At 45.4% G+C, this 26,681-nt stretch overlaps 1 protein-coding gene across 1 annotated transcript; it reads left to right on the top strand.

Moving 5' to 3' along the window:
• Positions 1-18,278: 18,278 nt before the first annotated feature.
• Positions 18,279-23,559, top strand: UPK1B (uroplakin 1B). The gene is made up of 7 exons (XM_010182416.1): positions 18,279-18,359; positions 18,858-19,058; positions 20,619-20,693; positions 21,429-21,551; positions 21,850-22,029; positions 22,808-22,891; positions 23,509-23,559. The coding sequence occupies exons 1-7, from the start codon at positions 18,291-18,293 to the stop codon at positions 23,557-23,559; spliced, it is 783 nt and encodes a 260-aa protein (XP_010180718.1). The 5' UTR covers positions 18,279-18,290.
• The last annotated feature ends 3,122 nt before the right edge of the window (positions 23,560-26,681 follow it).

The raw sequence follows: 26,681 nt of genomic DNA, 5'->3' as shown, positions 1-26,681 counted from the left end.
TGTAGTCCAGCCAGCAGAGACTACATGTGAAATATTGAAGCAGCCAATGGTGTATGAAGACCCCTTTGAAGTCTCCGTTAAGTACATGAAGAAACATAATATTTTGCAGATATTTCAGGTAAAACATCTCCCTTCTCCCTCCAGAGGCTTGCTTGAGAAGCTGGGCTTAAGTTAGCTCAGACCAAATTATCCCTTCCCCAGATCTCTCCATGTCCAGTGCTTTCTTAAGCATAAACATAAGTAGAGCAGTGAAAAAGAAACCTTGCTCATCTTTGGGGATTGGAAGAGTTGCTTGCTTTTTAAAATGTGTTGGAGCAGAAAGTGCAGCCCCCTATCTGCCCAAGGATCAATACTTCTTTCCTTCTGTCTGTCTTGTCTCAGGAGATCACAGAAAAACTGGTGTACCAGAGGCCCGATGATCCTTTGCAGTTCATACTGCTGCAGGTATGGTGTCTTGCTGGGGCTCAGTGGGGACTGTCTGTTGTGGCCACAGCAGAAAGCCAGCTTTGCTGAGCACGCCAGAAACATGGTCAACCCATGACTATTTCTCTCACTGTGTGCTTGCTGACTTTGGAGGAGAAGCACGAGGCAGGAGCATAGTGGTTCAGACTGCAAGAGACTACAAGTTCTCTAAAAGGAGAGGGAGGAGAGATATGGAAGGGTGGGTGTGTGAAATTGCTGGGTAGGGGAGAAGAACACGGTGGATGTGCCCTGGAGGACTGCTATCTGAGAGGTGAGGCAAGCTGAGGGACAGAGATAGGGCCCCACTATGTCCCTGTGACCCTTCTCCAGCTCCCTCTATCCCACACTGGGAGGGAACACTTTGCCTGCCCTCACACTCCTATGCAGGAGAGCTGTCTGTCCTGATCCTGCAGGGTTTTAAAACACAAGAAATTGAAAGTTAGCGGAGTGAATGATAGTTTGGGAGTGAGTTAGATGAAGTGTGGAGATAAGAAGTAAGTTAGAGGAAAGAGGGCAGACAAAGAAAGGGAGAGGGTCCTTTCCTTCATTGCCCTCTAGTCAGTGAGGGAAAGCACCACCTTTGTGATTTGTTGCTGGGTTCCTGCCACACTGAATGCAGAACTTGCAGAAGAATATCAAGGTCCATTCTGGGCACCAGTGGCAAGGAAATAGGCTCCCAGATGACCCTTTTCCTTTTCCTTTTCCTTTTGCCCAGGTGCAGTCTATGATAAATGCCAGGCAGGCAAAAATGGAGGGAAGATTGGAGAACGAAGATGCAGAGCTGTTTCTGGAAGAGGCTCTGTGTGCTCCTTTTGGCCCCTGCTGACGTTGCTGTTGCAGTATTGGATGGGGCCTTCACAGCACCATGCTTCTGTAGTCATTGGCAGTAACTTGGAACAAGTCTCCTTGTACCTCTGTTTCCTGATTTTTTCTGTTCTGTATGCTTATGCTTCCCTTTGGGTTTAAATCCTGCAACCACATATCAGTTAGGATGCACAAACTCAAATCTTAAAGTGTACATGGACCTGCATGCACATATGGCACATCTTGAAGAGGCAGATCTGCTGAATTCGTATGCAGTCTGTGCACACCATTGCATAGATCCCACATTTAGGCCATCCCTAGACTCTGTTTTTCTGTCCAGAGAAACCTCACAGCACAGACAATGCAAGCACAAAAGCAAGTAGAATTAAAAAGCAGCCCTGGGTGACCCACAGTTCATGCTGCATTGGTGGCCTACTGTCTCCAGCTATGCAGCAGCACCAGTGCCCATCTCATACTTTGAGAGGCTCTGTGGCTTTTTCACTACCCCCGGAGCATCTCTGATGCAAGAAGCTGTCTCACTGCCTCTTTCACATACTCAGCACAGCTGTCTCAGCCTTAACCATTGCTGCTGGTTTCCAATCACTCTGGTTTATGGGGTTGCTCTGCTTGTATCATTCCAAGTACAGTGTATATTTTGATAAACAGAACAGTAAAGCAACAGTTGCACACACACTCTGTGGCTTCAGAAGGCACTGTCACTCAGGAATGTGGGAGGTGAATAAAACTGAACAAACCAAAAACAAGCACTGGTAGCGCAGGAAATTCAGAGTTAAGGTACACTTTGCAAACACATCCTCTGAACTGCCTTTAATTCTCAGAAGACTTACTATCCTCATTTTCATACTACCCAAGTGTCTGTTTCCACTCTGTAAAGAAACTTTGTCTTTCTTGTTTCTTGCCTAAATATTATTGAAAATAGGCATCAGAGCATACTGGTATTTTGGCTTGTTTTCATGTGTATGTGCAGTAGATGTCAGAAAGTTTTTTGCCGCTACAGACTTTATTTTTAGGCAAGTGCTCTAATTTAATGATGAATGGTAGTGTATTCCCAGACGACTTGTCTCTATGGCTATGAAGAGAGCACCATAGAAACTTATCTTCCATCTGTTTTCAGCTAAAAGTCAGATGATTAGGTTGTGTCATATTCCACAGCAGAGCTAGAGCTCAAAAAGTTTGGGAATAGCAGAGGCAAGTATTTGGCATACAAATTCTGTGTCTGAGAAGAGTTGCCTTTCTATTCCAAGTGTCTCAGAAAAGATCAGTTAACTCATGTGCTTCCTGCTTAAAGGTGGGGAAGGGCCCTTGTCATTCACAGGACAGGAGAGTTTTCAAGGTATTGTGAGTCTACAGATGGCTTGAGAGTCAGATAAAGTCTGCATGCGCTTTGCAAGAGGTTTGATGTAGACCTAGGCATCTAAGTCCTACTAAAGCTGAGATTTGTTGAAAGCCCTACTTATCTTCAGCAGTTAGAAGAATTGGGCACTTAATGAAACAGGGAGTGCAATTGGTTTTTAGCCTGATACATTTTTTATCAAGAATTTATAAATGACCCTGTACATACATCCCCTGTGAATATAAGGGAAGTGCTAATGTGCCCTTGTGAAAGAAGCAATGAATGGAATATGAAGATACCAGCTTTTCACCTCTTTGGTCACTTGTCAGCATGTTTTCCCAAGAGACGGAGATGTTGGCATGTCTTTGAATTTTGTTGTAGAACAGGATTAGGGTGCTTTTGGGTAGAGCCTTAGCTGTGAATTTCCCATTTCTATCATTTGTGTATGGTATTTTGTTGTTCTCTCTTACTTATGAAAAACTTTTGAGTTGTATTATGTTCTCAGACTGTAGGTGTATGCCCTCAACTTCATGTCAGCACTAAGGGAATTATGCAAGGAAAGATCTTTAGTTTCTCTTTCAGATGAGTTGCAGTGAGCTGGAAAGTAGTCTTTTTCACATTATGAAAGTTTTGCAAGGGAGTTCCTACCAAGTGTTCCTCAGCAATATTAGGACCAAAATTTTCTTTTGGTGGTTTAGCCGCATTATTTCATGCTACTGAAGTTGCTGCATGGTAGCAAGAATTACTCCCCAGTGCACGAAAGAGGGAGCAGCTGCCTTTTCTGTTTCTCAGGAAGGTCCCTCTCCTTTGAGAAGCGGCAGTTGTATAGAAATGAATGCAGCTGCACTCAGGATGGCTGCGTGGGCCTGCAATTGGCATGTGTAGATGGTAAGAGGCTGTGGAAGGCAGTAGGCCAAGGACAGCCCTTCAGCTTTTGCAGACTTAGGGGAGAATTGATCAGCTCTGAGCAAGGCCTTTGACCAGAAATCTTATTAAACCCATCATGAGCTATCGGAGAAGAAATATCACTTCCTTCTCCTCAAGCCTCTCAGGTGACTAGATTGTATTTTGAACTGCATTTTTTTTTTCAAGGAAAAAAGCCCAGGAACTTAGTTTTATGAAAATCAAAAAGCATTCTCTGGAAGGTGAGCAGATTATTGTGTTTAGGCTAGTGCAACACAGCTCTCCTTCACTTTTGCTGAAAAATGCACGTCAGCTCCAGAAAAATTCTACCTCACAGTAAGGCACTATTGCACCACCACTGTTTGTGTGTGTGAAAGCTTTTTTTGTGGTGAAGGAGAAAAGTTAGATTTAAAATAGAAATATTTATTGTAGTCTTAATTCCAGAGTGACTGTCCCTTTTTCATAATTTCTTTCCCAAACCATTGGATCCATGTTTCTTCTTCATAAGTGAACATTTATCAACATGACATTAAACTGTCATTAAATTTCTTGCCTTGGGTGCTCTGAAGTACTTAACAATTCATTGTGTGTGACCAGAACTATTCCATATAAGTCCTTATAGCATGCTAGTCACTGTATATTTGAATACCCTCCAGTAGTGTGCTAAGCAACGTGACTAACATCTGTTGTTTGTTCTTCCTCCTCTCCAGGAGGGACATGCCTGTGCACTGAAGTGCATTCTTTTTAAAAGGGTGTTTTGTTTTTTTACCCACACCTGTGTATTGCTGTGTGCTTCTAATGGATAGGGAGAGGTCATGGAGTGGAAGGTGGGGAGGCTGGAGATAGTTTGTAGTTCCCAAGGGTGTTTCCCCTGTAGTTTGAGCTGGGCACCGAGAAAGCACAGTATTTTTACAGACAAGAATTTTTTGTTGATCTATGAACAGAAACATGACATCCAGTTCAGCTGCCATATAGCATGGTCTTACAGTGCACAGTCCATTTCTGTTGTGAACCATGTACTCCCCCAGAAGCAGGATGCGGAGAGGCCAACCAGAAGGGAAGTACGCTCATTGTGAAATAGGTGTCCTGGATCAACATATCAGGTTCTTTTCCTGCCATTTCTGTACAGACCTTAAAACTACTCAGATGCACCAAACAATACTAAAGTTGCCCCTGTATAGCCTCTAACCAATTAAATAACATAACTGCTTATTAAAGATCCTTTGAAAAGTTCACACAGACTCTGCTCTGTTTCTCAGTTAGGTGGAGGGCACAAGTGGGATAGCTCTTCAATGGCCAGCTACTTATAGCATGAGACATTTCATTGTGACTCACTGGATATGAATCATTGCTACATAACACCAATTTTAAGCTAGTTTAATGCCATTGATTTCAAAGTTTCACAACCATATGAAACTTGAAGTAGGCAGCAGTAACTATTCAGGGCATTCTGTCTGAAACAGAAGAAATTAACCTCTGGGTTAAAGCCCAACGAAGAGCTTAGCTCAAGAGAGAGCTCAGGCTGAAGACCGGAGAATGTGGGACTGCTTAGAAAGGAAATACACCAGGGCAAATTGATCAAACCCTGTCTGACGTGCCTTCAGGTTGTATTCAAGGGAAAGCCTCTCTTGACCATTCTTTCAGACAGATGAAATGCAGAATTAAAAAAAAGAAACATTCCCATAAGGTCAGACATCAATATCTATGGCTGCATTCCTTTTTTGGGACTGCCTTCGTGGACAACATTGATGTAGCAGCATCACCAGAAGTTCAACAGTATGCCTCAACATAGATGAAAAGGGGAGCTTTGAGTTGTTGAGGTGACAAGGGATAGAAGAACAGTCACTTGGCATCTTCTTCTGGGGAAAGCTGGTTGGCTGGAATGTCACTGCAGAACAGCTGAAGTTAGGCAAAGCAATCCCAAGAGATTTTTATACATGTAATTCAAGACTGGAAACTGACTGCAGACATTGCTGTACTTGGTCTGTATTAGAAATGCCTGCTGTGAATGAATGGACAACTCTTTCTTTCTTCTCAATCCCAATTCCCCATGCAACTCCTCTCCCAGGTGGGAAAAGCTTACCCTCCTTTGCTGGTGTCATTTCACAAACTGCAGTGAAATAATGCCAGGGAAGAAGCAAACTGTGAGATGGAGTCATTTGCTTTATTTGTTGTTACTTGCTTTGAGACTGAAATTAATCTCTTGTTCATTGCCACTCATTAAAATGGCAAGAGACAAAGGAACATAGGGCTGCACAGAGCCAGGCTCCTGATGGTCCACAGCTATCTAGTACAGTTCACAAAGTAAAAAGGTAGGCAGTGTAGCTAAGGGAGTGCAACACCCAGCTTCACTGGCTGTGAAAACTTACTATAAATTTACAAGCCTTTAAGACAAATGTCTTACTTGGAATCATCTGGTGAAATTCTTCTTACAAATTAGGAAGCAGGATCCATATTTGGGAATTTTTAAGAACAAGAGGTCACCTCAGACCTTCCTCCTTTCCATCCCCTAGCTTATCTTCTAGTATAAAACAGGAAACAGAAGTGAATAAAGACACATGAAATAGCACATTTGTTTGTTAATGGGAACAATGTATGTCGTACCAGCCCTTGAAGAAAAACAGTTCCCAACTTGAGGAGCCTTTGGTATTTGCACAGATGAGTAGACATTAGGGAGAAGGGTATATTAAAATGCAGGCAAGTGGTCAGAGAACCAAAGATTTTTAACAGTGATTCAAAGTTGCGCAAACACCATGAACACCACAAGAGTCCCTCTGAGGAGTGGAGTGATGCCTCCTCTATCCGGCTATTGTTTAAGCACCCCCTTGGGCCTGGCAGAATATCCTTTCTCTTCCCAAGCAGCTTCAGGGGAGGGCAGAGTTGTCAGTTTGCTGAAACACCACAGTTCTGAAAGCAAGTACTGCTCATTGGAGGACCCAGCTTTTGGCCCTGCTGTTTGAATCCTTGGTAGCATGACAGGGCTACCTCGAGAGACTCCTGAACCGTGGTACGATGCCATGATGCTGATATATGTTTGACATGGCAGAAAGGAGTGCATATGGGAGAAGCTCAGCCTGTTGTTCGGAGCAACAGCTCCGTACGTTTTGCCCTATTGGATGTCTAAATGTTTCCAAATGAAGACCAAGGCTATTGAGAAAGGCAAGAGCTGGGCAGGGTCCAGCTCAACTATAGACAGAATTACTTTTCGTAGTTACCTTTCATAGACCTCTTAGAAGATACTCATAAATCTTCCTGGCTTTTCAGAAATCGTGGCGCTTGCGTAGTAGGTTAGAAAGCATCTTGAAGAAAACGAAGGGTGAAACTTAACCTTTCCTATGTGTGCCCATGAGAGGGCAGCACAGACCGGCCGAGCCCTCTCTAAAGGCTATGAGGAGACAGTGAGACTAGATCGAGTTTATGTCCGGCCGTGGAGTAGCTACAAGTAGGGGAGAAAAGGTCCATATAAAAGGACCTGATGGCCCAAAGCACAGCTCCATCCATTGTCCACCTGAAACTAAAACCCGGGTACACCTGGGTACACGGTTGACTGGGTCAAACCTCAGGTGCTTGACAGCATCTGAGTCTCACAGACTTCTCAGGGAAGTTTCCGGTTACTGAAACCTTAATAGGTTCACTTCAGAGGAAGTGCCTACAGTTGTGTCAAAGCAATGAGTCGGTGTGGAGACATCAACCACACCCTTGCCAAGGCAGAGGCTGTCACCCCAAGAGTGCTACAAACTCTCCTGAGGCGTGCATGCTATTTATTTCCATCCCACTGCTCCTAAGCATCGCACCAGCCAACACCCCTCTGCTATTCCCCTTTCCTCTGGCTGCCAAGACTCTTGAGATGCAGCTTTAACATGACTGTCCTCCCTCTTTCTCTTGGGTGCTGCAGCCCTCTGCCAAGGTGGATGGTGAAGATGCTGGGATAAATCAGACATACACTTGCGGCACTTGGCTTACAGCAAGCGTGCTGGAAACCAGATAGTGGCAGGCAACCGTATGTAGATGGCAGTGCTCCACTGCCAACCCCTTACAGCCTCCCAGATCAGAAGCAGCTAATAGAGGAGGCAAGCAGGATGGATTTGGGAGAAATTAAGTATCCCCAAGCACTCTTCTATAATGAGCTGGAACAGCTCATGCGAACAAATTTCTTTGGCCCCTTGCAAACAAGCAGTGAAGATCCCCAAACAAGATCGTTCCTTTCTGCAATGTTGTGGCTCATGACTGACATATAGGATTTTGGAGGGGAGGTTTTTAACCATCAGCAAGAGCAATGTAGTCACTGGGTCCAGACAGAACAGCCTGTTTCCAGTCTGTTAGATGAAATTCAACTGAACAACTGGCATCAAAGGACTATCACAGTGCCGAGGCCATTTGGGAGCTGGGAGCCCATCCTAATAGGTATATCAACAGTGAAATGAGCAGTCTTTCAGAGGCCAGAAAGCCCTCAGATTCACAACCAAGAGCAATACAGAGACACTTTCTAGCAGACCTTCCCTAGGCATTGACAGCCTTTTAAAGGAGCTAACTAAAACATAAGCAGAAAATTTCCATCTTCTCAAAAGTAATTTCTCCTGCTATGTATTTTGCAAGATCCCAATCCTTTGCCCAGACACAGTGAGATTTCTAGCCTCCTGTGAGCCTTCCCTGTGGTCAGGCTCCTCTTCAGAGTGATCTGGTCTGCCATCATCTGAAGATGAGATTGAAGAGGAAGCGACGTCCCATTTACTGACTCTTTCACGCCATCAAAGGCGTTGGCTGGGGAGTGCCACTCTTGCAGGGCTTGGCTCCCCTTCCCTACCAGGAGAAACTCCTGCTGGTGGGAGGGGAGCCAGGGCAGGGCATGACCTCAGGGCTCCCCCAGGGTCCTCCGTGTTTCTTTTATCTTCTGCTCTCTGCATGTACAAAAATATGACCTGTAGGCTGCTGAAAGATCCAGGTGAGATCAGCAGCTCTAAGATGCATATATTTTGGTCTGGGTTTCAATTTGCAGGAATTAGCCTCAGGCCTGTGATGAGGCTCTCCTGTGAATTTCCGTCATAGGCAGCAGAGTAAAAGAGGCATCCTTAGGGGGAGATTTAGAGACCAAATCTCTCTTAAATTGTGCAGAGAGGCACCCTGAGGGTCTTCTTTATGAACAGTAGTATCAGCCAGAGATTAGCTTGTAAAAACATCTACTATTTCTCTAAGCTTTTGGGTCAAGACCACTGAGGAAGGGAATCACGGCAGCTGGCCTAATTCTTAGCAGTGGGATATTGAGATTCAATTTGATATTCAATACTGCCTTTACCCGCATGTGCAAATTTCACTATGAGCACTAGTCCAAAACTCCCTGGGGAAGCACTTCCCAACCTGAACCCAATTGATTACCAGACAGAGCAGCTTCCTCCAAGTTGTTTGTCCTTTCTGCTTGCTCACTCATCAGAAGGAAAAGAAATGTTCTCTTTTGAAAGGCTGAAAGTACCGATTTTTCATACAGTCACAGGATTCTGGTAACTTGGGCTTTATGCAAGCACCCAGGATTGCAAGTTATAATAACACCAAAATACAGACATGGTCATAAGCTATTGAATAAAACTACCATTCAAAATTAGAAAAATAAGGTGTATCCTCCTCCTTCCCCAAAATATTAAGAAACATCAGTCCTTGAGAGCATGCTTTATACCACTCTGCTTAGGAATGAAGCGCGCAACGCCATATTCATGGGTGGATTATGCATTGCCAAATGCAAAATACCAGGATTACTGACGTCACAAAGATGCCTGTATCTGGGTTTTCTGTAACATTCTTCACCAAGGTATCCGAGGTTTTAGAGAAGAGTTACATACTGCATTCCACATTACACTAAATATATACATACAGTCCTGCTTTTCAGTCTATGTTTGCAGGCTTAGCTGGAGTGGCTAGCCCAGCGACCCAGTGGTTTATCCTAACCCACTAAATTTAGCCCATGGTTGTTGCTAATGGTATGTCATTTGTCTCCCCACACTCAGCACTGTTTGGTAAACATTTTCAGGGACAGAGTTGCTCTCCCCTGATCTCTCTAGGTGGTGTTCACTTATTTATTCTCTGTACCCTACAGCTATTCCTCTCTCTTGGGGTTGAGAGGTATAGATGTGGCAAAAAAAGGGCAAAAACATTGCAGAAAGAGTGAGACAGCTGTAGCAAAAGTCACGACCTAGTTGGGGAGGCAGGAGACAAGGCTAGCGCGAAGCCAGGCCAGCTGCAAACCCAAGGGGCGCAGAGGACATCTGTCCCCCATGGTCGGCATCCTTGCCCTCCAGGCAGATGCACCAAGACCAGGGAGGAGGCGTCCATGAGGAATTCCCTTCTCTGAGGAGAAGGAGCTGGCTCCCGGCCATGGCACGTGGAGGGCTTTGGGTGGCAGGCACGAACATAAACCCCAAATCTGTCCAACAGAAGAAAGGTTGAACTGCGGGCTGGAAAGCAGCTGTTTGCTTCCTTCTCGGGAATGTGAGAGCAAAGCCAGGTGGCAGGAATTGGAGTTGGGGCCACTGGTAGTGGTGGCTCCAGAGGGAGGTCACTGACCCAGTCGATGAGGTGAGGACTCTACTGGGAAAGGTGGCAGCCCCTCTGCTCACAGGCAGCACCTTTGCTACAGCAGGGATGCTCAGCCTCGCATACAGCAGTGCTGCCGTTCAGCCCACTGCTGCTGTGTGCAGGATGGACAAGCATCCAAAAAGTTCCCCTCCCTGGGGCAAACAGATGGTGTGTGTCAAGCCGAACCTGTGCGCAGGCGCGCAGGCGCACAAGCACAGCCGACACTGCAGGCACACTGTTGGGGATCTGGGATTTCCTGAGCCCTTTCCCTTAACCGCCAGGTCTGATCCTCCCATGCAACTTCACAAATGCAGCTTAGAAGCCTCCTGCTCATGGATGGGAGTGATTCCCTTGTGATATGGCATGAGTTGGACACAATAATGACTACTTCTTTGGCCATAACCTTCTTTTTTGTGTGCTTTCTCCTTCCCTAATTCCTTCCTCTCACACTTTCTGCCTGAAATCACTATTTCCATGCTATGAAGAAAGGAAATTTGAAGGATGCAGGAATGTGAAAGAGTATTTTCAGAGGTTAGGAGCAGGGTCAGCCCACTGGAATTACCTACAGCATCTGCTCAGCCCTTTTCAGCATTTTTGTTCTCTCTTTGAGTACGCCTCTCATGACACTTTTGAAAAGCCACAGCACACTTAGTGACAGGCATGTTCACATTGCCCTGGCACCCATAAAGCATGTTGCCAATAGTCAAGTGATACATATTGTGAGAAATTTCACTTTCCACCAACATCTGAAAATGGGCCAGGCTATGGCCTTGGCATCTGCCTGTGCCTTCAGATGAAACCCCGCATTGCAGTGTGTCTTTACTCGCAAATGGTGACAGCAGGTCAGGATTGACCACCACCCTCCTCGGCCTTACCCACTCTTCCAGCCCCAATGAGGATTCACACTAACACCTGTTTGCAGCTCCCCAGACAGGGGTACAGAGCAGCCATTCTCAGTGCTGGTGACTGACAAGACCACAGACTTCACTAGCAGCTTTCCCTCCCCTCTCTCGTCTTTCCTCACATTCTGTCCTGAAAAGAGTATTTGCACACTTGCTGCCTCTTTTTTCCTCCTAGCTGAGAGGTGATGGAGTGTCTTACCATGGCAGGGCTTGTGTCTAATCACTGCACAATGGCTGCAATGCTCGGGAGATGCATTGCTTATCCCCCCACCAGCTGTGCTCAATGTCTGGCAGTAATGATGGGAGCCTGCCTTCCTAGGCTCCGTCAGCATGAAATGCGTGGTCCCCCCAGCACTGCCGAAAGATGGGGTAGAGACTGCACTCAGCCAGACCTTACATCTTGTGGACAACACAAATAATGGGCAAGTGGCTCTAAGTTATTTAGGTCTAGACAAACCTGCATCTGTACTCGTGAGCACTCAAGTAACAAATGTCTTGTTCCTGTCTACTCAATTGGTCTGGCTGCAGTGGCTGGGTCTTCTTTTGATTATCACTGTGACACCTCATGGAGCTGGACATGCCAAAAACACTCTCCCTTCCTCAGGGTGAAATCTCACGGGAATCTCATGGGAGAGCTGGATCTCTTGTCAGCTGTCTCCAAGTACTAAGGGAATCCATAAAACAGTAGAGCTATTGCAGTTCTCCCTAATTTCCTACAAGATATTTGCAAGGATGGCTACCAAGAAGATACATACATATTCTTCTGATGTTTGCTTTTGGCTTGTGAAGAATTCTAAAAGCAGGAAGCCCCTGTCACCCTTCCCAAGCCCATTATTCATCTGGCTGGTTTTTGCACCAGCAGACACAGAGCACCAAGCATAAGTATCTGCACTTTTGCCAGAGACTTGCTCAAGGCTCCAGTAACAGGAATAATGACTTTTGGCCAAATTATACTGGAATGGGTGAGAGAGAGGGAGGTAAGAGACATTCCTTTTCTGCTGTGCTCCTCAGCCTCAGCCCCTCTCAGCTCATTACAGGTCAATTAATATAAATGTCTGTGCTTGACTGTACTCAGTCTTAAAAAGTCTGAATGTGTTAAAAATCCAGAAGGCCCAAGGAAATGCAGTAGTTTTTCCACTTTTTGTGTTATCCAGTGTCTTACAGAGTAGCCAACACCTACACTTCTGCTTCCAAAGAAAATTCCAAGCTCAATGAAATTAAAATGGATCCAACCCAAACCACTGGATTATCCCCATGCAACATAATTAAATGAAAACATTAAAATCCAATTACTCATTTTTTCTAGTCAGTACATTCTTCTTATACCCATGCTCAAACAGCAGTCCAGCAATCTTAACATTTATTTTTACGTCCTTCCAACTTAACCATCCTTTTTGAAGTTCAAGCACCTCGTACAAGTGAGTCATTCATCCACCCTTTCGAAAGTATAATAATAGAAATTCTTTAAAGCTTTGTGTTTTCGGCACAACGGCATTCCGATACGATCTAAGAATCACAGAGACACCCTCTGGTCCCACAGAGGACCGGGGAACAGGTTTGGCTAGAAAAAAAGTTTTCCTCATGTGATGGGCACCCTACCAATCACACCGCACTTTCCTCAAGCAACCTGGGCTCTTTAAAGCCCAGTGGAGGTGGGAGAAAGGGGTTTTTTTGGCTTCGCAGGTGGGTCAGGATTTCTGCTGGGAAGCATCACAAGAAGGGAGGGGTGAGTGCCTTACTTTGGTCATCATCTTCCTCTGAATGAGGCACTTGAACAATAAATGTCTGCTAGGAGAAAAGGAAGCTTTTATGCTTAATGGTTTTTATTTTAGTCCCTGGGCTGTGTTTAGTATGTGGGAGTCTGGTACCTGGATAAAGTTAACTGCAGAAGATTATTAAGTATTTAATTTTTCTTACCTCAGGCTGTATTTTCTCAATGGCTGTTTTAATTTGTTTCATATTTTTCCTCCCAAAGACTGTGGAGGAGGCAAAGGGAAAATCAAATCTGTTGCAAATACATCTGAATTTAAAAAAAAAAAAAAAGAAAAATTGTTGCAGAGAAAGATGGCTCCTGTAATTCCTCCCTCACTGGTGAAAATAGAAAAGGAAAACAAATTTAAAAATCCTCTTGTTTTGGCTGTGCTGAACTAATGAGGGAGAGAGGAAAAACCTACCTCCCAGCTCTAATTCTGAGGTAATTATGCCTGATGATGATTTACCAGCCACTCCACTGTTCACACAGGCTTCATTTCATAGCAATCTCTCTCAAAAGGAAACTTAATTAGTCTCTGACCTCTGCTTGATGCCGAGCTTTGTTTTTGCTTTATTTTTTCTCCTTCGGTAGCACAAAATAACTGGCTGTCTCTTCCTTTTTTAAGTGTGGTTGACTGCTGGTGCACAAGCTGTTCCCTGTCAGAGGCGGTGTTTCAGGGCAGGTGAAGCAGTGGGGAAAGTCCGGCAGGGCAGGAGGAGTGAGTGCTTTTGTGTGTGCTGGAGGTGTTTGCTTTAAAATAAGTAAACGAATGATGAATTGATGCTTGTGAAGCATTGGTGTCTTACAGCAGAGTTCAAACGATTCATCAATAACTTATTTAATTGCATTCTCTTAAAAACTCTGTAACTCTGAAGATTTCCCAAGCACTTGGATGTTACCTTCTTTTTAAGCCCCTTAGGGGATAAATTTTCCATGAAGACTGATTGAAAAAAAAAAGAAAAAAAGTAGGTTTATTACTGTCTGAGCCCTCCAGCCTCCATGCATCAGAGCCTAGAGGATGTGGGCAGGGCTGTGCCTCATAGAGGCTTCCCACAGTACCAGCAGTGGCGCAGCACCTCCAGCAGCAATTCCACCCCACTGGCTTCCCTCCATCAGCGTGCTAGCCCCAGCCCAGGCATCTTGCTCCTGCCTGTAGAGACATGCTTTCCAGCTGGGGCCAGGTGAGGACAAGGTGTGGTGCCCAGGTTTCTGCACCGGGGGGGCACAGTACAGGCGAGAACCAGGTTCTTGTCGTTGCATGATTGAGTTTGCTTAGTTGTGCTTGAGTGGCCAAGGTGTCTGGAAGCTGCAGAGCCCATGAGTAATAAAACAAATGAGTCCCTTGTCTCTGCCCTCCTCAACCAGGGCATGAGAATGCAACGCCCTGCGTAGGGACGCTAAAGCAAAGGGGGGTAGCAAGGGGTGAGGTGAAGCCCCTGTAAGCCCCATCACCATGCTGAGACACCTCTAAGAGCAGCATGTAGAAACAAGTGATGCTCACAGGAGTGTTTTTGGACATCCCTCGATCACAGTACCATGACTCCACCGTGACAACTGGCACAAAATGCAAGGCAATCAAAATGCAACCTGCTTCTCTGTGGGACAATGCCAAACCATTTTTTACCCATTGGCTTTTTTTGCTAGAGATGGAGTAGGACTAAGCTATGCAGGGGGCATTCATCTGTAAGGCTGCTGAAATCCTGTCCCAATTTATAGAAGGAGGATGTCGAGGCTGCAAAAGATCAACCAGCCCGACGGGTGCACAACAGAGACTGAATCCTGCTTGAATCCAAGAACTGCTGTGAGCTAGGCTTCCTTTGAAAGCCTGCAGGGCATTGTCACCTAAAATACAAGGGCAGAAGCCAGCCTCTGCAGAAAGGAGCTTCATTTTCAGCCCCCACAGTTGTGCTGCAGGTCTCACAGAGGCACTGGGAGTAGAGGAAGGGAGAAGAGGTCAAGAAAGTGCCACAGGCATGGAAATAACAGACCTGCCTACATCTTGTGGAGGAACAGGGGGAGGCAGGGCTACCACTGCTCCTGACAAGCTCAGCTGGACCTTCATGAGTGTCAGGAGTGTTTTGGGGGTTGAAGGATGAGTAGACGGGAGAAGCTGCAGTCTGGGTTGTGGCCAGGACGTAAGGAAGAGGAAGAAGGATGTGTTTCAGGAGGGATGTAGGTTTTTGTGGTACAATGGGAGCAACAGACACCTTTCCTACGCTGCTTGGAGCATGGAGCAAAGTCTGTGGTAGTGATGATTGAATACTTGGGATCTAGACGGGTCATGGCTAAATTGCAAGGTGCCCAGGATGTGCTGAGGAGCACCAGGTCCATGCAAGCTCAAGGCTGAAATCCCAGGACCTGTCTGCCTTCTCACATGGAGATTTTGGATAACAGTTGCAGCTGAAGCTCTGGTTTCCTCAGAGGTTTCCCTGAAGCCCCAGGAAACTGTATTTGGGTTATAAAACTAATCTTAACCAGCCTGCAAAGAAGGCTCCTCTAAGTCCAAAATTATTTGTGTCCGCTGGCGCCTGTGTCTCCGGGGGCTGGGAGGAGGACTGCCTACCAGCGTCACACCCCGTGGGTGGCTGTGAGTCATACCTGCACACAGTTTGCCTCGGGCAAGCCAGCCACGGTTTGCCTCCTGCCTCTGTAGTCATGCACCTGTGCCAGGTGCTATGGGAGCTGCTCGTGCTTAGCGCTGCTCACCTCTGAGGCGTGAGGAGACGGCAGCAGGTGGAAAGCCCTACATCTCCCACAGCTTCTCCTCTGGGGTGAGTTGGAGAGTCTGCTCTCCAGATGACCAGCTGTGGTCACAGCCTTGGAGCACCTTCCCGGTGTCTCATTCATGATGTTAATACTACACCCTCTACGACAGAGAAAGGGCCAGGCAAAGGGTTGCTACAAGTGGCTCAGGGGAAAGAAGTGAACACTGAGAAACTGACTATTGTTGCCTTCGGAGGCGTAGCGACCTGGTTCAGGAACGGCTCGGCGACCCCACCTTTGGGTCTGCGCGGGCCATCAGCTCACAGACACCAATGTGGTGGACGGCAAATGGCATTTATTGATAGGTGACACGGCGTTATATAGCTTGGGTTTACAACGTCACATCCGTCTGCTTACGTCGTAAATTAAACGCTATTGGCTATCAGGAGAGGGGCACTTGGTGCTGATCATGTGGAGGCAGAGGGAGGATTCATCCTAATATGGCAACATCATTACAGTATTCATTTTTAGGTCTACAGTAGTCTTTTCCTTCCCTTTTTCTATTACTGGTCTCTCCACTTCCTCCTCTCCTGCAATCCCATTGGTCTTGGGTAAGGTACTAGGGAACCTTAGGTTGCCTAGAAGCTTGCCACTGATATCTGCGTGGTGGTGACTATGTCCAGCTTTCCTCCCAGCTACAGTAGCCTAGGAGATGGGCTTGCTTTCTCAGGCTGGCATGTCTGCAGCTGCACCTGCCCAGGGAGAGGCAAGAGCGAGCTAGGTCCTACCTGCCAGGGAGGAGAAGAAAGACAGCCTTTGGGGAGGCAAGCACCTGGGCTTGTTGTACAGCCCATGTAGAAGGTGTGAGTGCTGTCATTACACTGCAGGGGTGTCTGTAGGAGAGAAAGGGAGGGAGAAAGAGGTTCCTGTGATGTTAAGGAAAGGGTTGTGACTTTGTTAATCATGCTAGATGTTACTTGTTGTGCTAGCCATATGGCACACTCAACCCTGCTATCTACACAGCAGCTGGAGCAGACCTGTTTTTCCATGTAGCAGTCAGACTTCATGTGCCTGCATTTGAGGAGAAGAGCTTTCCTTGCTTTTTGGACTGCTTCCTGACTTGTGATGTCTCTTAGCTAGCAATAATTAAAAGGTGTTTTTTTAAATCTCTGGAGCTTACAGCATGAAGATCCATGAGCTAGCCAGTAGTCTCTACAATTTTAATATGAGTAGAGAATCAGTGTCCATCTCAAGTTTGGAACTCTGCAGTGTTATATTGCAGACTATATGTGGTCAAACATTTCTCAGACTCAGATCTGACCTGTGAGGTAGTTTTATGTGGACCCTGGGCATGCTGGTTGGTCAACAAGTTTAGTAGGGACAGTTTCAGGTTGACCTTATGAGACTGCCATATTCAAGTACAGACCTGTAGAGTTTCAGATGTATTAGGCTGGCCTCCAACCACCTGGCTGGGAATAAAAATGGCTTCTTGCCTTGGAAATAATGGCCATCCCCACTCATGCTATCATGCCAAATGTGCTCTGCTGCTGGCATACTGGTGAGAGCACTGGAGATCTCTCCATGCCTAACCCTAAAACCACTGCAGAAAGGGTGGTAGGAAATTCTGTTACTGCTGGAAGTCCTGCCTAGCTTCAAAGGGCCGCTGCTGAAGAGGCTGAAGGTGGCATGAAGGTGATGTTAGAGAGGTCCCACAATGATCTGTTCCTCAAGAAACTCCCCTTCATTGGCAGCTGTGTCTACTCTTATTTTCAACAGCTTCTTTGAAGAATCTCAGTCAGTAACCCCAGCAAGAAAAGGCACTAGTGCAGGTATTCTGGCAGAAGAGGTTTGTTCAAGCTGCTTTCCCTGTTGTCTGCTCGAGTTGGGCCCACTTCAGCCTTTCTTCTGAGGCTTATAATTTCTTAACCACCCAGCAAGTGCAGCAGTCTCTGGGTGTGGGTTTTTTTACCTCCCCCTCCCCATGCACACAGGCACTCTGTCCCTTTGAAAGAAGGACATCCTTGGTGCTGGCATCTGGGCCTTTTCTCCAAGAGGTCTCACACCTTTGACTAGTGCCTTTATCCCATTCTCGCTGGAAGGGAATAAATTCAACATGGGGCACCAGGCCCCAGCCTGCAGGATATAGTGTGCTCAGGAATTTGGTGGGAATGCTACTTGGCTGGGCTCCCATGAGCCAGGTACAGCCTGAGTTTCTCCCTCCCTCCTTCGCACCTGATCAGGAACAGGGAGCCCAGCTCCAGTTCCCAGCATGGGTGGGAGATGAGGCTACCCTTAGCAATGTGCTGCCAAACCATGTGCTGTAGGTATGTGTGTGGGAAACAGCTAAAGTGTCGTGGTTACCAGTTCAGTCCTGTGGTAGTGCTGGCCAAAATTAAACAGCCAGCGGGGGTAGATAGCATACATTGGGGTAAAGCTGGCTTCTTTGGAAGAGGAGAGAGGTGAGGGCACTGACCTTGTCCCCTGTCCATCTGGGTGTAGTTGCAGTTTCTAGTCAGGTGAAGTGCAACATCATGAGATGAAGTTTGTATGGGTGCTGTTGTGATGATTAAAACCCTACCTAAAAGGGAGCCAAAGACACTGGCTGCCTCTGTCGCAGTCCCTATATTCTGTAGTTCAAGGGAGATTTTGAGTTACCAAGTTCACATATGGAGAAGTTTCTTCTCTGAAACTACTATGAAGCAAGGGGTGGGAGGTGTACAGACAACCTGCCAGGTTCTGTCTATCCTTCTCCTCATGGATAATTCCTATTTCTGAGTGAAGCCTATTGTACTGGTCTAACTGAAGACTGTCTTTCGTTTTTCACAGGTTGCATGAAGAGTTAAAGATGGCAAAAAGTGATGATGGCATACACATCTTGCAAGGTCTATTAGTCTTTGGGAATGTGATCATTGGGGTAAGCGAAGTGGGACAAGCATGGGTGGAGGCTTATTTCTAGTATGACACTTCTTAAAACAGCAGTTTTAAAGGGATAAAAGTAAAGTGTGAGAGGAAGGGTAACAGAGAGCTGTGCTAAGTGATCAGTTGGGTGGGGAGGGGACAGGAAGGAACAGCAGGGGCTGATCTACAAGACTAATATGAGTTCTAGGGGAAGAACCCTTGCTGCAGATGAACATCTTTCCAGTCACCTCCCTCCATATAGTGATGGGAAAGGTTCTGTTAATTCTTCTTTAGCATCCTCATGCCCTCTCAGATCTAATCTGGGTGAGTTTTGCCTGCAGTTCTTCTGTGAAGGCACAATACAAGAGATTGTAGAGTTGGGCAGAGGAGAAGTTGAGTAGCTCCTGTTTGGCAGGAAGCTGAATGAAAGGAAAATGGTCTCCCTCTTTTTCTGTCTCTGCTATTTCATTGGGCAAGCTTGATCTAATGGATTTCCCAAACTTGCACTTCTCAGATGTGCGGCATTGCCCTGACAGCAGAGTGCATATTCTTTGTGTCGGATCCCCATGGCCTCTACCCTCTACTGGAAGCCACAGAAAATGATGACATCTTTGCTGCTGCCTGGATTGGCATCTTTGTTGGCTTTGCACTCCTTGCTCTGTCTATCCTTGGTATCATTGGAGTCATTACGTCCAACAGGACCTTGCTGCTGGTGGTAAGTGTAGTAATGTTTACCTACCTGTTGCTGCCAAACTGAAAAAAAAAAAACCAAACCAAAACCAACGATGCCAGTTTCCCTGCTCACTTTGGTAGTCATATGCTGAGCAAGGACAGCTTTTATTAGTGATAAGAAGCAAAAGGTTCCTTTTGATGATGGCTATGGTGTCTCATGAGGTGAATCCTGTGAGAACACATACATGAGAAGCTTCCAAAAATGTTGAGGAAATTAATGGTAAAAGCCACAATAGAGGTTTCAGCTGACTGACTTGATCCTGACCTTGCCCTGAAGCAATGCAGAATCAGTTGTGCAATCAGATGTTGCTGGGATGTGGTTTAGATCCTTGTTTCTCCCCACCCTTTACTGCCTTTCAACTGTCATATACCATTCAGTTTAGGAGCTGATAAGTAATGACTTCTGTACAAGACATTAGTATGTGTTAGTATACCAAATATGGGTGCAATTGAGAACATTAGACATCAACAGGCAGGCAGAAATTACAGGGGTGGGGACAGAGAGCTCTGGATAAGCCAAGAACAATGTTAAGATGTGAACAAATCTCTGTACAATTTCTCACTTAGTCCTTCAGATTGGCAGTGGTGAAACTTAATTTGTGGTTGCAGTAATGAAGGGTAGAGCTGAACACACTGGAATCAACTCTCTCTTGGATTCATGTAGGATGGCAGGGTGTCTGTTTTAAACAGGAGACACTTAGAGATGTGAACTCTTGTGCCAGGGAATTAGCCAGCTAACAGCTGAGGGAAGAGAATTCTCTTAACTCTGAATTTTGGTGTCTTGGGCTGAAACCCAAGGCTGTGGTATAGGAGGTAAGAGAATGTACAAGGGACAGAAGCTGGGGTAAGAAGGAAAAAAATGCCTTGAATCCAAGAAGGACATTATAAAATGTGTGAGGAAAACCAGAGACATGAGAACTCCAAAAGGAATATGGGAAAGGTTAAAGGGATTGTGCTGAGAAGGGAAGATAAATTGTGAAATAGACTGAAAGGTGATCCTCAGGATCTGTCTTCATACAGGATCTTTGCTCACAAAGTAGGAGTGCTGAGGAAATCTGAAGATGCAAAATCAGAAGGATCCGCACAACACCCTAGATTGCACCTTCTCTTTTCCCAAAGTACAAGCTAGGAATGAACAGCTTCTTGCTGAAAAGCTTATAGCTGTCAGGTGAAAGTGGAAGGAAGAAACATAGCACAAGAATGAATTGCCATTGAGATGCAACAAATAAAAGGATAAATGTTATTCTAGGATATATCAGGTGAAGTATTTTCCACAGAGGCAGGGTGGTATTAATGCCATGAGGTCTTGATGAAATCTTGTCTGTGAGATGGAGAACAATTCCAGTCATACACCTTCAAGAAAGCAGATTGCAAACTGAAACAAGCACAGAGAAGGGCCACATGAATGTTCAGGAGTGTGGAGAGGACTGAGGAGACTAGGATAGCCTGTCCTCCTTTGGCTTGAGCAGGGTTTCAGACTTAATCTTGAAAAAAAACTGCTTAACTGTTTCTCCAAGAACTAACTGCTGTCTGTCTCTCACAGTATATCGTTCTGATGCTGATCACTTATGCATTTGAAATGGCTTCTTGCATCACGGCAGCAACTCACCGAGACTTTGTGAGTATTTCTTTTCTCGTGTGTTCTTGCAGCCACACTGGGAAATGTCGCAGTTCTAGGGTGTATGGCGATCCTGTTCAGTGTTGTATATGACCTGCATGGTGGTACAGGATAAATTCAAAGGACTACTGCTGAGTTAGAATAGGACTTCCCCAAGGAAAGTCTCCAACGTCATTATTCTAATCAAGGAATAACTTTGTTCTTTTAAATGTAGTTTTGTTATTTTTACCATTTTAAAATGTTTACAACCTTGTAGTGAAGGAAATAATAGCGTGGGTTAGCTGAATCATCAATATAGTGTTTGTTCTTTCAGCTACAGACTGATTATCATACATGCAGAGGACAAATCTTCAGCATTGCCCCAGGCAGTGTTACTAGTGAGAGAAAGATTATGTGGGTTGTTGGAGATACTGGTAGGGAGGGAAATGACTTGTGGTGCTTTATTTCCAAGCAACATATCAAATGTAACCCATAGCTTCTGCACTTCTCCTGTGATCTGACATCTGGTAAAGCCTGCTTAAGAGTCGTGCTCAAGATCTATGTCTTTGTTGCTCCTGCTCCTCGAATCCTGCTCTTTTTTTCTCCTGTGTGTAAAACTAGGGGAGAAGCAGCATTCCTGTTCTCTAGCAGGACACTGAAACAGCAAACAAACCCACCCCAAATAACCCTATATTTGCTTTACCTGGTCACTTATTCACATAGTTCCCACATTTTTCTCTGTTTTTTTAATTGTAGCTCACTCCGAATCTCTTCCTGAAGCAAATGCTGGAGAGGTATCAGAAGGCAGATACAGACAATAACAATGACAAATGGATGACTGAAGGGGTCACAAAGACATGGGATAAACTCATGCTTGAGGTAATAACAACACTGAGAACTCTCACTAATTACTAAATGCTCTGCAGCCCTGGAATTTCAAGCCTCCTTGGGGCCACTTGGTAATAAAGAGGACGGCATCTGCCTTGAACCTTAGAGAAAGTCCTGCCACACTCCCCCTTTAGCTCATTTATCAGATCGCAGACTGTCAAAGGCAGGCACTTCAAAAATCTCTCCCATAAATCTGTGGTTAATGCCTAACCAGCCATGTGCAGGGTCCAGCCATGTGCAGGGCTGTGACCTGGGCCCATAAAGACTATTCCCTTCTCTCACCTCACAGAACCAGTGCTGCGGGGTGCGGGGCCCCTCCGACTGGCAGGAGTACACGTCTGCCTTCCGAAAGACGTACATCGACGCCGACTTCCCTTGGCCACGCAATTGCTGTGTCATGGATGCCCAAGGGTCTCCCGTCAACCTCGATGGCTGCAAGCTTGGAGTCCCCGGCTACTATAACAGCAATGTAAGATCCTCCCCACTTTTTCCAGTTAACTTTTGTTGGTCAAAAGTGCCTTGCTGAAAGAGAAGGAAACTGTGAATAGCCTTCCTCTTTTACTGTAACCTACAGGTGTTCAAAAGCTTTCTGGAGGAGAAGCAATACCTGTAGCGTCCTGGCCCTGTTGCCGAACACAAGATAGGTTGCAATAAAGGTTTTCCTAATGGAGAGAGAACTATTAAGAAAATTCTCCCAATGCCACCAGTAAGAAGTGACATCTCCAACATGTAGATGGATAGTAGCTGAATCAAACTTAGCTCAAAGATGACTACATACAATATGAGTGAGCAAGTCAGCAGTTCTCCTCAAGCAGAATTTTTCAGTAGACCAGCTTGTCCTGTTCAGACAGATTGCTGGGTCATGAACATTAACTTCTGCGCTAGTAAGCACTTCTAGAAGGTGTTCAAGCTTCCAAACTTCTCTAAAGCTTCTTGATTCTGGAGGTCAATTCTGTGTTGGCTGTGTTTGGTTATATATGTATATTTGGCAAGTGGACAGCACAGGAAGTTGTCCTTGAAGTCTCTGAGATGGGTCTACTTTGTATTTGGAGCTAGAAACAGGTGCGCTATCTGCAAATTGTCAATAAGCGGCATAGCTCTGGGTTGTCCTCTTGAGACCCTGTGAGCTACCCAAATTGCAATAAGAGAAGAGCATGCCACCTCAGTCTCTCTCGGAGGTGAATAAGCTTGTCACCTTGTGGTACAGGCTTAAAGCTGGTGTTGATTCATACGTGGTTGTCTTCCAGGGTTGTTATGATGCTATTTCTGGTCCAATGAACACACATGCATGGGGTGTTGCCTGGTTTGGTTTTGCCATCCTCTGCTGGACTGTGAGTACTTGATATTTGCCTTTATTTCCTCCTCTCTTTTCTTGCTATTCCACACCCTGTTGGGTGGAGGTGAATGACAGGACTGACGCATTTAAAATGTCTGTAGATTATAGTTATTCATTCGTCATCAATCTGCCTGTAGCCTGTTCCACTAACAGGGCTACAAGTTCCCCTTCATTCTGGCTTCCACTGGTGAAAAGCTAGATGGTCTTCCAGCCTGCTGTGGCCTGCTGTCATCTCAGCAGCACAACCCAACAAACACAGCTTGCAGATACTTGTCTGTGAAGGGTATTGGATCATCTAAACAGTAATCATGTCAGATAATTCAGTTTCTAGTTCAAAGATTTTGTATGAGTGTTTTAAGTACTCAGGGTGCAGCAGCTTCATGACAGATAATCCACAGCGAGCTGAGTGATCCAATCAAGTAGTTGTGGCTGCACATATTTTCTTTCTTCACTGTGAAGATTCTGTGCAGAGAAAAAGCTTTAAACTTCCTCTGCCTTTGCTTATCAAGAATTTCTGTTGCTCTCTCCTGCCAGTAGGACTAAATGGGGCTGGGGGAGAGGTGGGGAGAAGGAAATGGGGAGCAGAGGAACTTAATACTCTTGTCTTTTCAGTTCTGCGTCCTCCTTGGTACCATGTTCTACTGGAGCAGAATTGAATACTGAAGGCCTGGTGTTCTCAGCGCTGCCTTGAAGCACCGTGTGAAACAGCACTTGTTCATCTCCTGCTTGTGCCGTGGAGGATTTGAAGTTTTCCCACTACCTCTCCCATATATACTTTTGCCCCTCCAAAAACTTGACACACAGAGCTGATGACTCCAGGAAGGAATCTTCTTGTTCCTTCTTTGCCCCTTGTTCTGCAGCCTTAATGCCTCCTGGCTGAGGCACAATCCTCCTTTCACTGTGCAAGAAGTCCTTGGCGCATAAGATAAGAAGCGATCTGATTTGTTCTGTGATGACATCAGAAAGGAAAATGTCCATATATGTTCGCTGCAGAAAAATCTTTCTCTAAAACTAGGTTGAATGTAAATCATAATGCTAAAGGCTCCAGCAAGGGTTCTGTGAGCAAAACTGTAGCATCCTGTGACCAATAAAGACGGATGCCGCCAGGGAGAAGACTGCAGACCTTTCTAGTATATTTTATTGTTCAACTTCTGTTCTTAGTCTCTCTCACCCCTTGACTTAGAATAAGGCAGATTCTCTAAGAGTTTAAGTGTGTCAGCAGTAAAGACATGTCACAGATAAAAAGTCTGTTGCTTAGTCAAGCTCAATAAAAGGCTAGCTCACTCTTCAGCATTATGCTGCCTATATTCAAGCCTACCTCCTGTCACTGGTGAAACTACTGCATGCACTCAGAAGTGCCAGTCCAGAAGAAAACTCCTCTTGCTAACAAGTGACTTCTTCAAAAAGCTGTTATGTTATCACACAAGATTTCGCACATCTACAGACTAGAATTTGTGCAGAACAGCTGTAGTTGGCTTTGTGAAAGTGGCTGTACCACACCCCTAGATTACCATGCTTCTTGCTTCATGTCCCTGCATGTATATGGTCATGCCCCCAGTGTAATTCCCCTTCCAAGTCCCTAGATCAGGTAAGACAAAAGGCAAATAATGGTAACGAGTAACTCTCGTGAAAAATGTAAGCAAGGAGCTAACTGAACCAAATCCAGTCCTTGCATCAGCTTTCCTTCAGTTCAATAGAGGCTGTTTACTTTGGCCCAGACTGATCTGGTGTCTTTCCTAGTGAACACTTTAGTAGTTACATGTGTCATGTGAAATATGCCTCTGTATAGAGCGTTTTAAGGTGAAGCCTCTTCCAAAAGTGTACTAGTTCAGGTCTGCCACTTGCCATCTGCCTTGATCCTTTGTTTTTTTGTATATTCACCAAAATACTAATTAAAAAGTAGAAGTCAATTTTTTTTCTTGTTCAAGATTGTGTGTTTGGGAAGGGGAAATGATGAAGGTCTGTATCTGGGACATCTGTGGCAATGCAAAGACAGGCTTCAAAGTCCTGTGACCCCATCTTGAAGAGTGCAAAGCACCGCGATGCACAGTGCTAAAGAAACTCTCTAGCTGAATCGTCCCTTGCTAGGGTGCAGGGGAGAGAGAAAGAGGCAGCTATGAGGGTGAATAGCTTGAGGAAGAAATGAGTCCCTACAACATAGAAGGGTTTGTCTGTATGAGTGTGCCTTCAGAAAGGAAAATCTCCATAGATCAGCCACTGCACTGGTTCAGTGAGGTGGTGACTGTCTTGGAGATTCTGGACTCTTGGCGATTTCCATAAGGAAATTAGTCTTTAACCTTTTTTTGGGATACTTGAGGCATGGACACACCATGCACACCATGTATGTCTGTGGTCTGGGTTTGTTTTTGAAATGAGGGGGGATTTTGGTTGTAGGGGTTTGGGGGGTTTTGTGTGTATGTTGCTGAAAGCTACAGTAATACCTAAATCTAAAGGAATCTAAAGAGAATCAGCGTCTGCCTAAGTTAGGCAGCAATAACAAAGACCGGGTTCTCTGCTACTTGCCATGAACTTCAAATCCCTGCCAACCGCAACAGCAGAGAGGAGAGAAATGGGAGAGGAAGGACAGTGCAGGCACACAGCCTCTGTTCTTGCTTGGCCAAACCTCGCCAATAACTTCTCAGTCATGGCAGCCTTTGCGGATAGCTGCACTGCTGCGTAAAGGTCGCATGCTCAAGTCATTTTCGAAACACACGTAGCTCTGTAAATGGGTGAAACAACTGGCTATGGGACTTTCTAGAGATTAGCAAGGCCTTCAGCACATGGATGTGTCTGGAGATGTGGCCTGGATAAAACTTTAGGACCACAGAAGGAGGTAATTGCAAATATTATTCTCCTCCTCCAGTCTTTTGCTTCAGACCCAGAGGTTTCTTCTTGCTACAACTACATGTGGTGTGATTATAGCACTGCACTCAATATAGAGAAAATGCTGCAGGATTTTGCTAGAGAAGAGGAACTGAGACTACTTTGAACAGATCATTGCAGTATTAACTGCTCCAACCAGTTGCAAATGATACTATTGACCTATTGCATGAATGGCAGCTTAAGCCAATTAAGTTTGGATTCTTCAAATTTGCTTTCTGCTTCTTAAGCCTTTCCTTCTCGTTGCACTTTATGATTTATGTTTTAAAAAAATAAAAGCTATGATGAACAAGTGATCCGGGCAATGGTGGATCTATGCAGAAGTCCCAAGCATGACACAATGCAACCAGAAAAACCCAGCTTTATAAAGCTGAACTAAAGAGGAAGAAGAAGACTGGACTGATGGCAGAATGATGTTGAGCAGACTCGTGAAAAATCCTGCACAGCTTTTTCTGGTTTTTCAGCTTTTGAAGGTTGATTCCAATCTCTGCAACTTCCCTACCTGGGATGCCAGGGGAGGGTGAGGAAGGGATGGAGTTCATGACAGGAATGGTGGCAAACTGGTTTACACGTTGGTTGAGGCTTGTAAAGAAATCCTGGTCATTCTCAGCTGTTTGGATTGCAACCTGAAGGTATGGATGTATGTGGTCTTCAGAGCAGGCAATATGCATATGAGCGTGGAAACTGCTGGACTAAGACAGGATGAAGAAAAAAAATCTGCAGGAGGAAGCTGTGTGGTTTGTTTGCAGATTTGCTCTGTATATTTTTTTCTCTGTAAGTGTGAATATTCACAGTTGTCTCCTGGCAAAAAAAGCATGTTTCAATTCTCCCATGGAGTTAACAACTGTATTTTTAGATTATTAATTTACTGTAATATTCCCAGCTCTGTGAAATCAGAGACCTGC

The sequence above is a fragment of the Mesitornis unicolor genome, unplaced genomic scaffold (assembly GCF_000695765.1).
Source record: "Mesitornis unicolor isolate BGI_N332 unplaced genomic scaffold, ASM69576v1 scaffold17784, whole genome shotgun sequence".
NCBI classification, from domain to species: domain Eukaryota; kingdom Metazoa; phylum Chordata; class Aves; order Mesitornithiformes; family Mesitornithidae; genus Mesitornis; species Mesitornis unicolor.
The sequence above is the reverse complement of the archived record's forward strand: the minus strand, read 5'-3'. Positions and strand labels throughout refer to the sequence as shown.

Coding starts and splice junctions, on each gene's coding strand:
- UPK1B (XM_010182416.1), top strand. CDS start 18,291: ATGGCAAAAAGTGATGATGGCATACACATCTTGCAAGGTCTATTAGTC. Junction 18,360..18,857: donor TTGGGAATGTGATCATTGGG/GTAAGCGAAGTG, acceptor TGCACTTCTCAG/ATGTGCGGCATTGCCCTGAC. Junction 22,030..22,807: donor CCGGCTACTATAACAGCAAT/GTAAGATCCTCC, acceptor GTTGTCTTCCAG/GGTTGTTATGATGCTATTTC.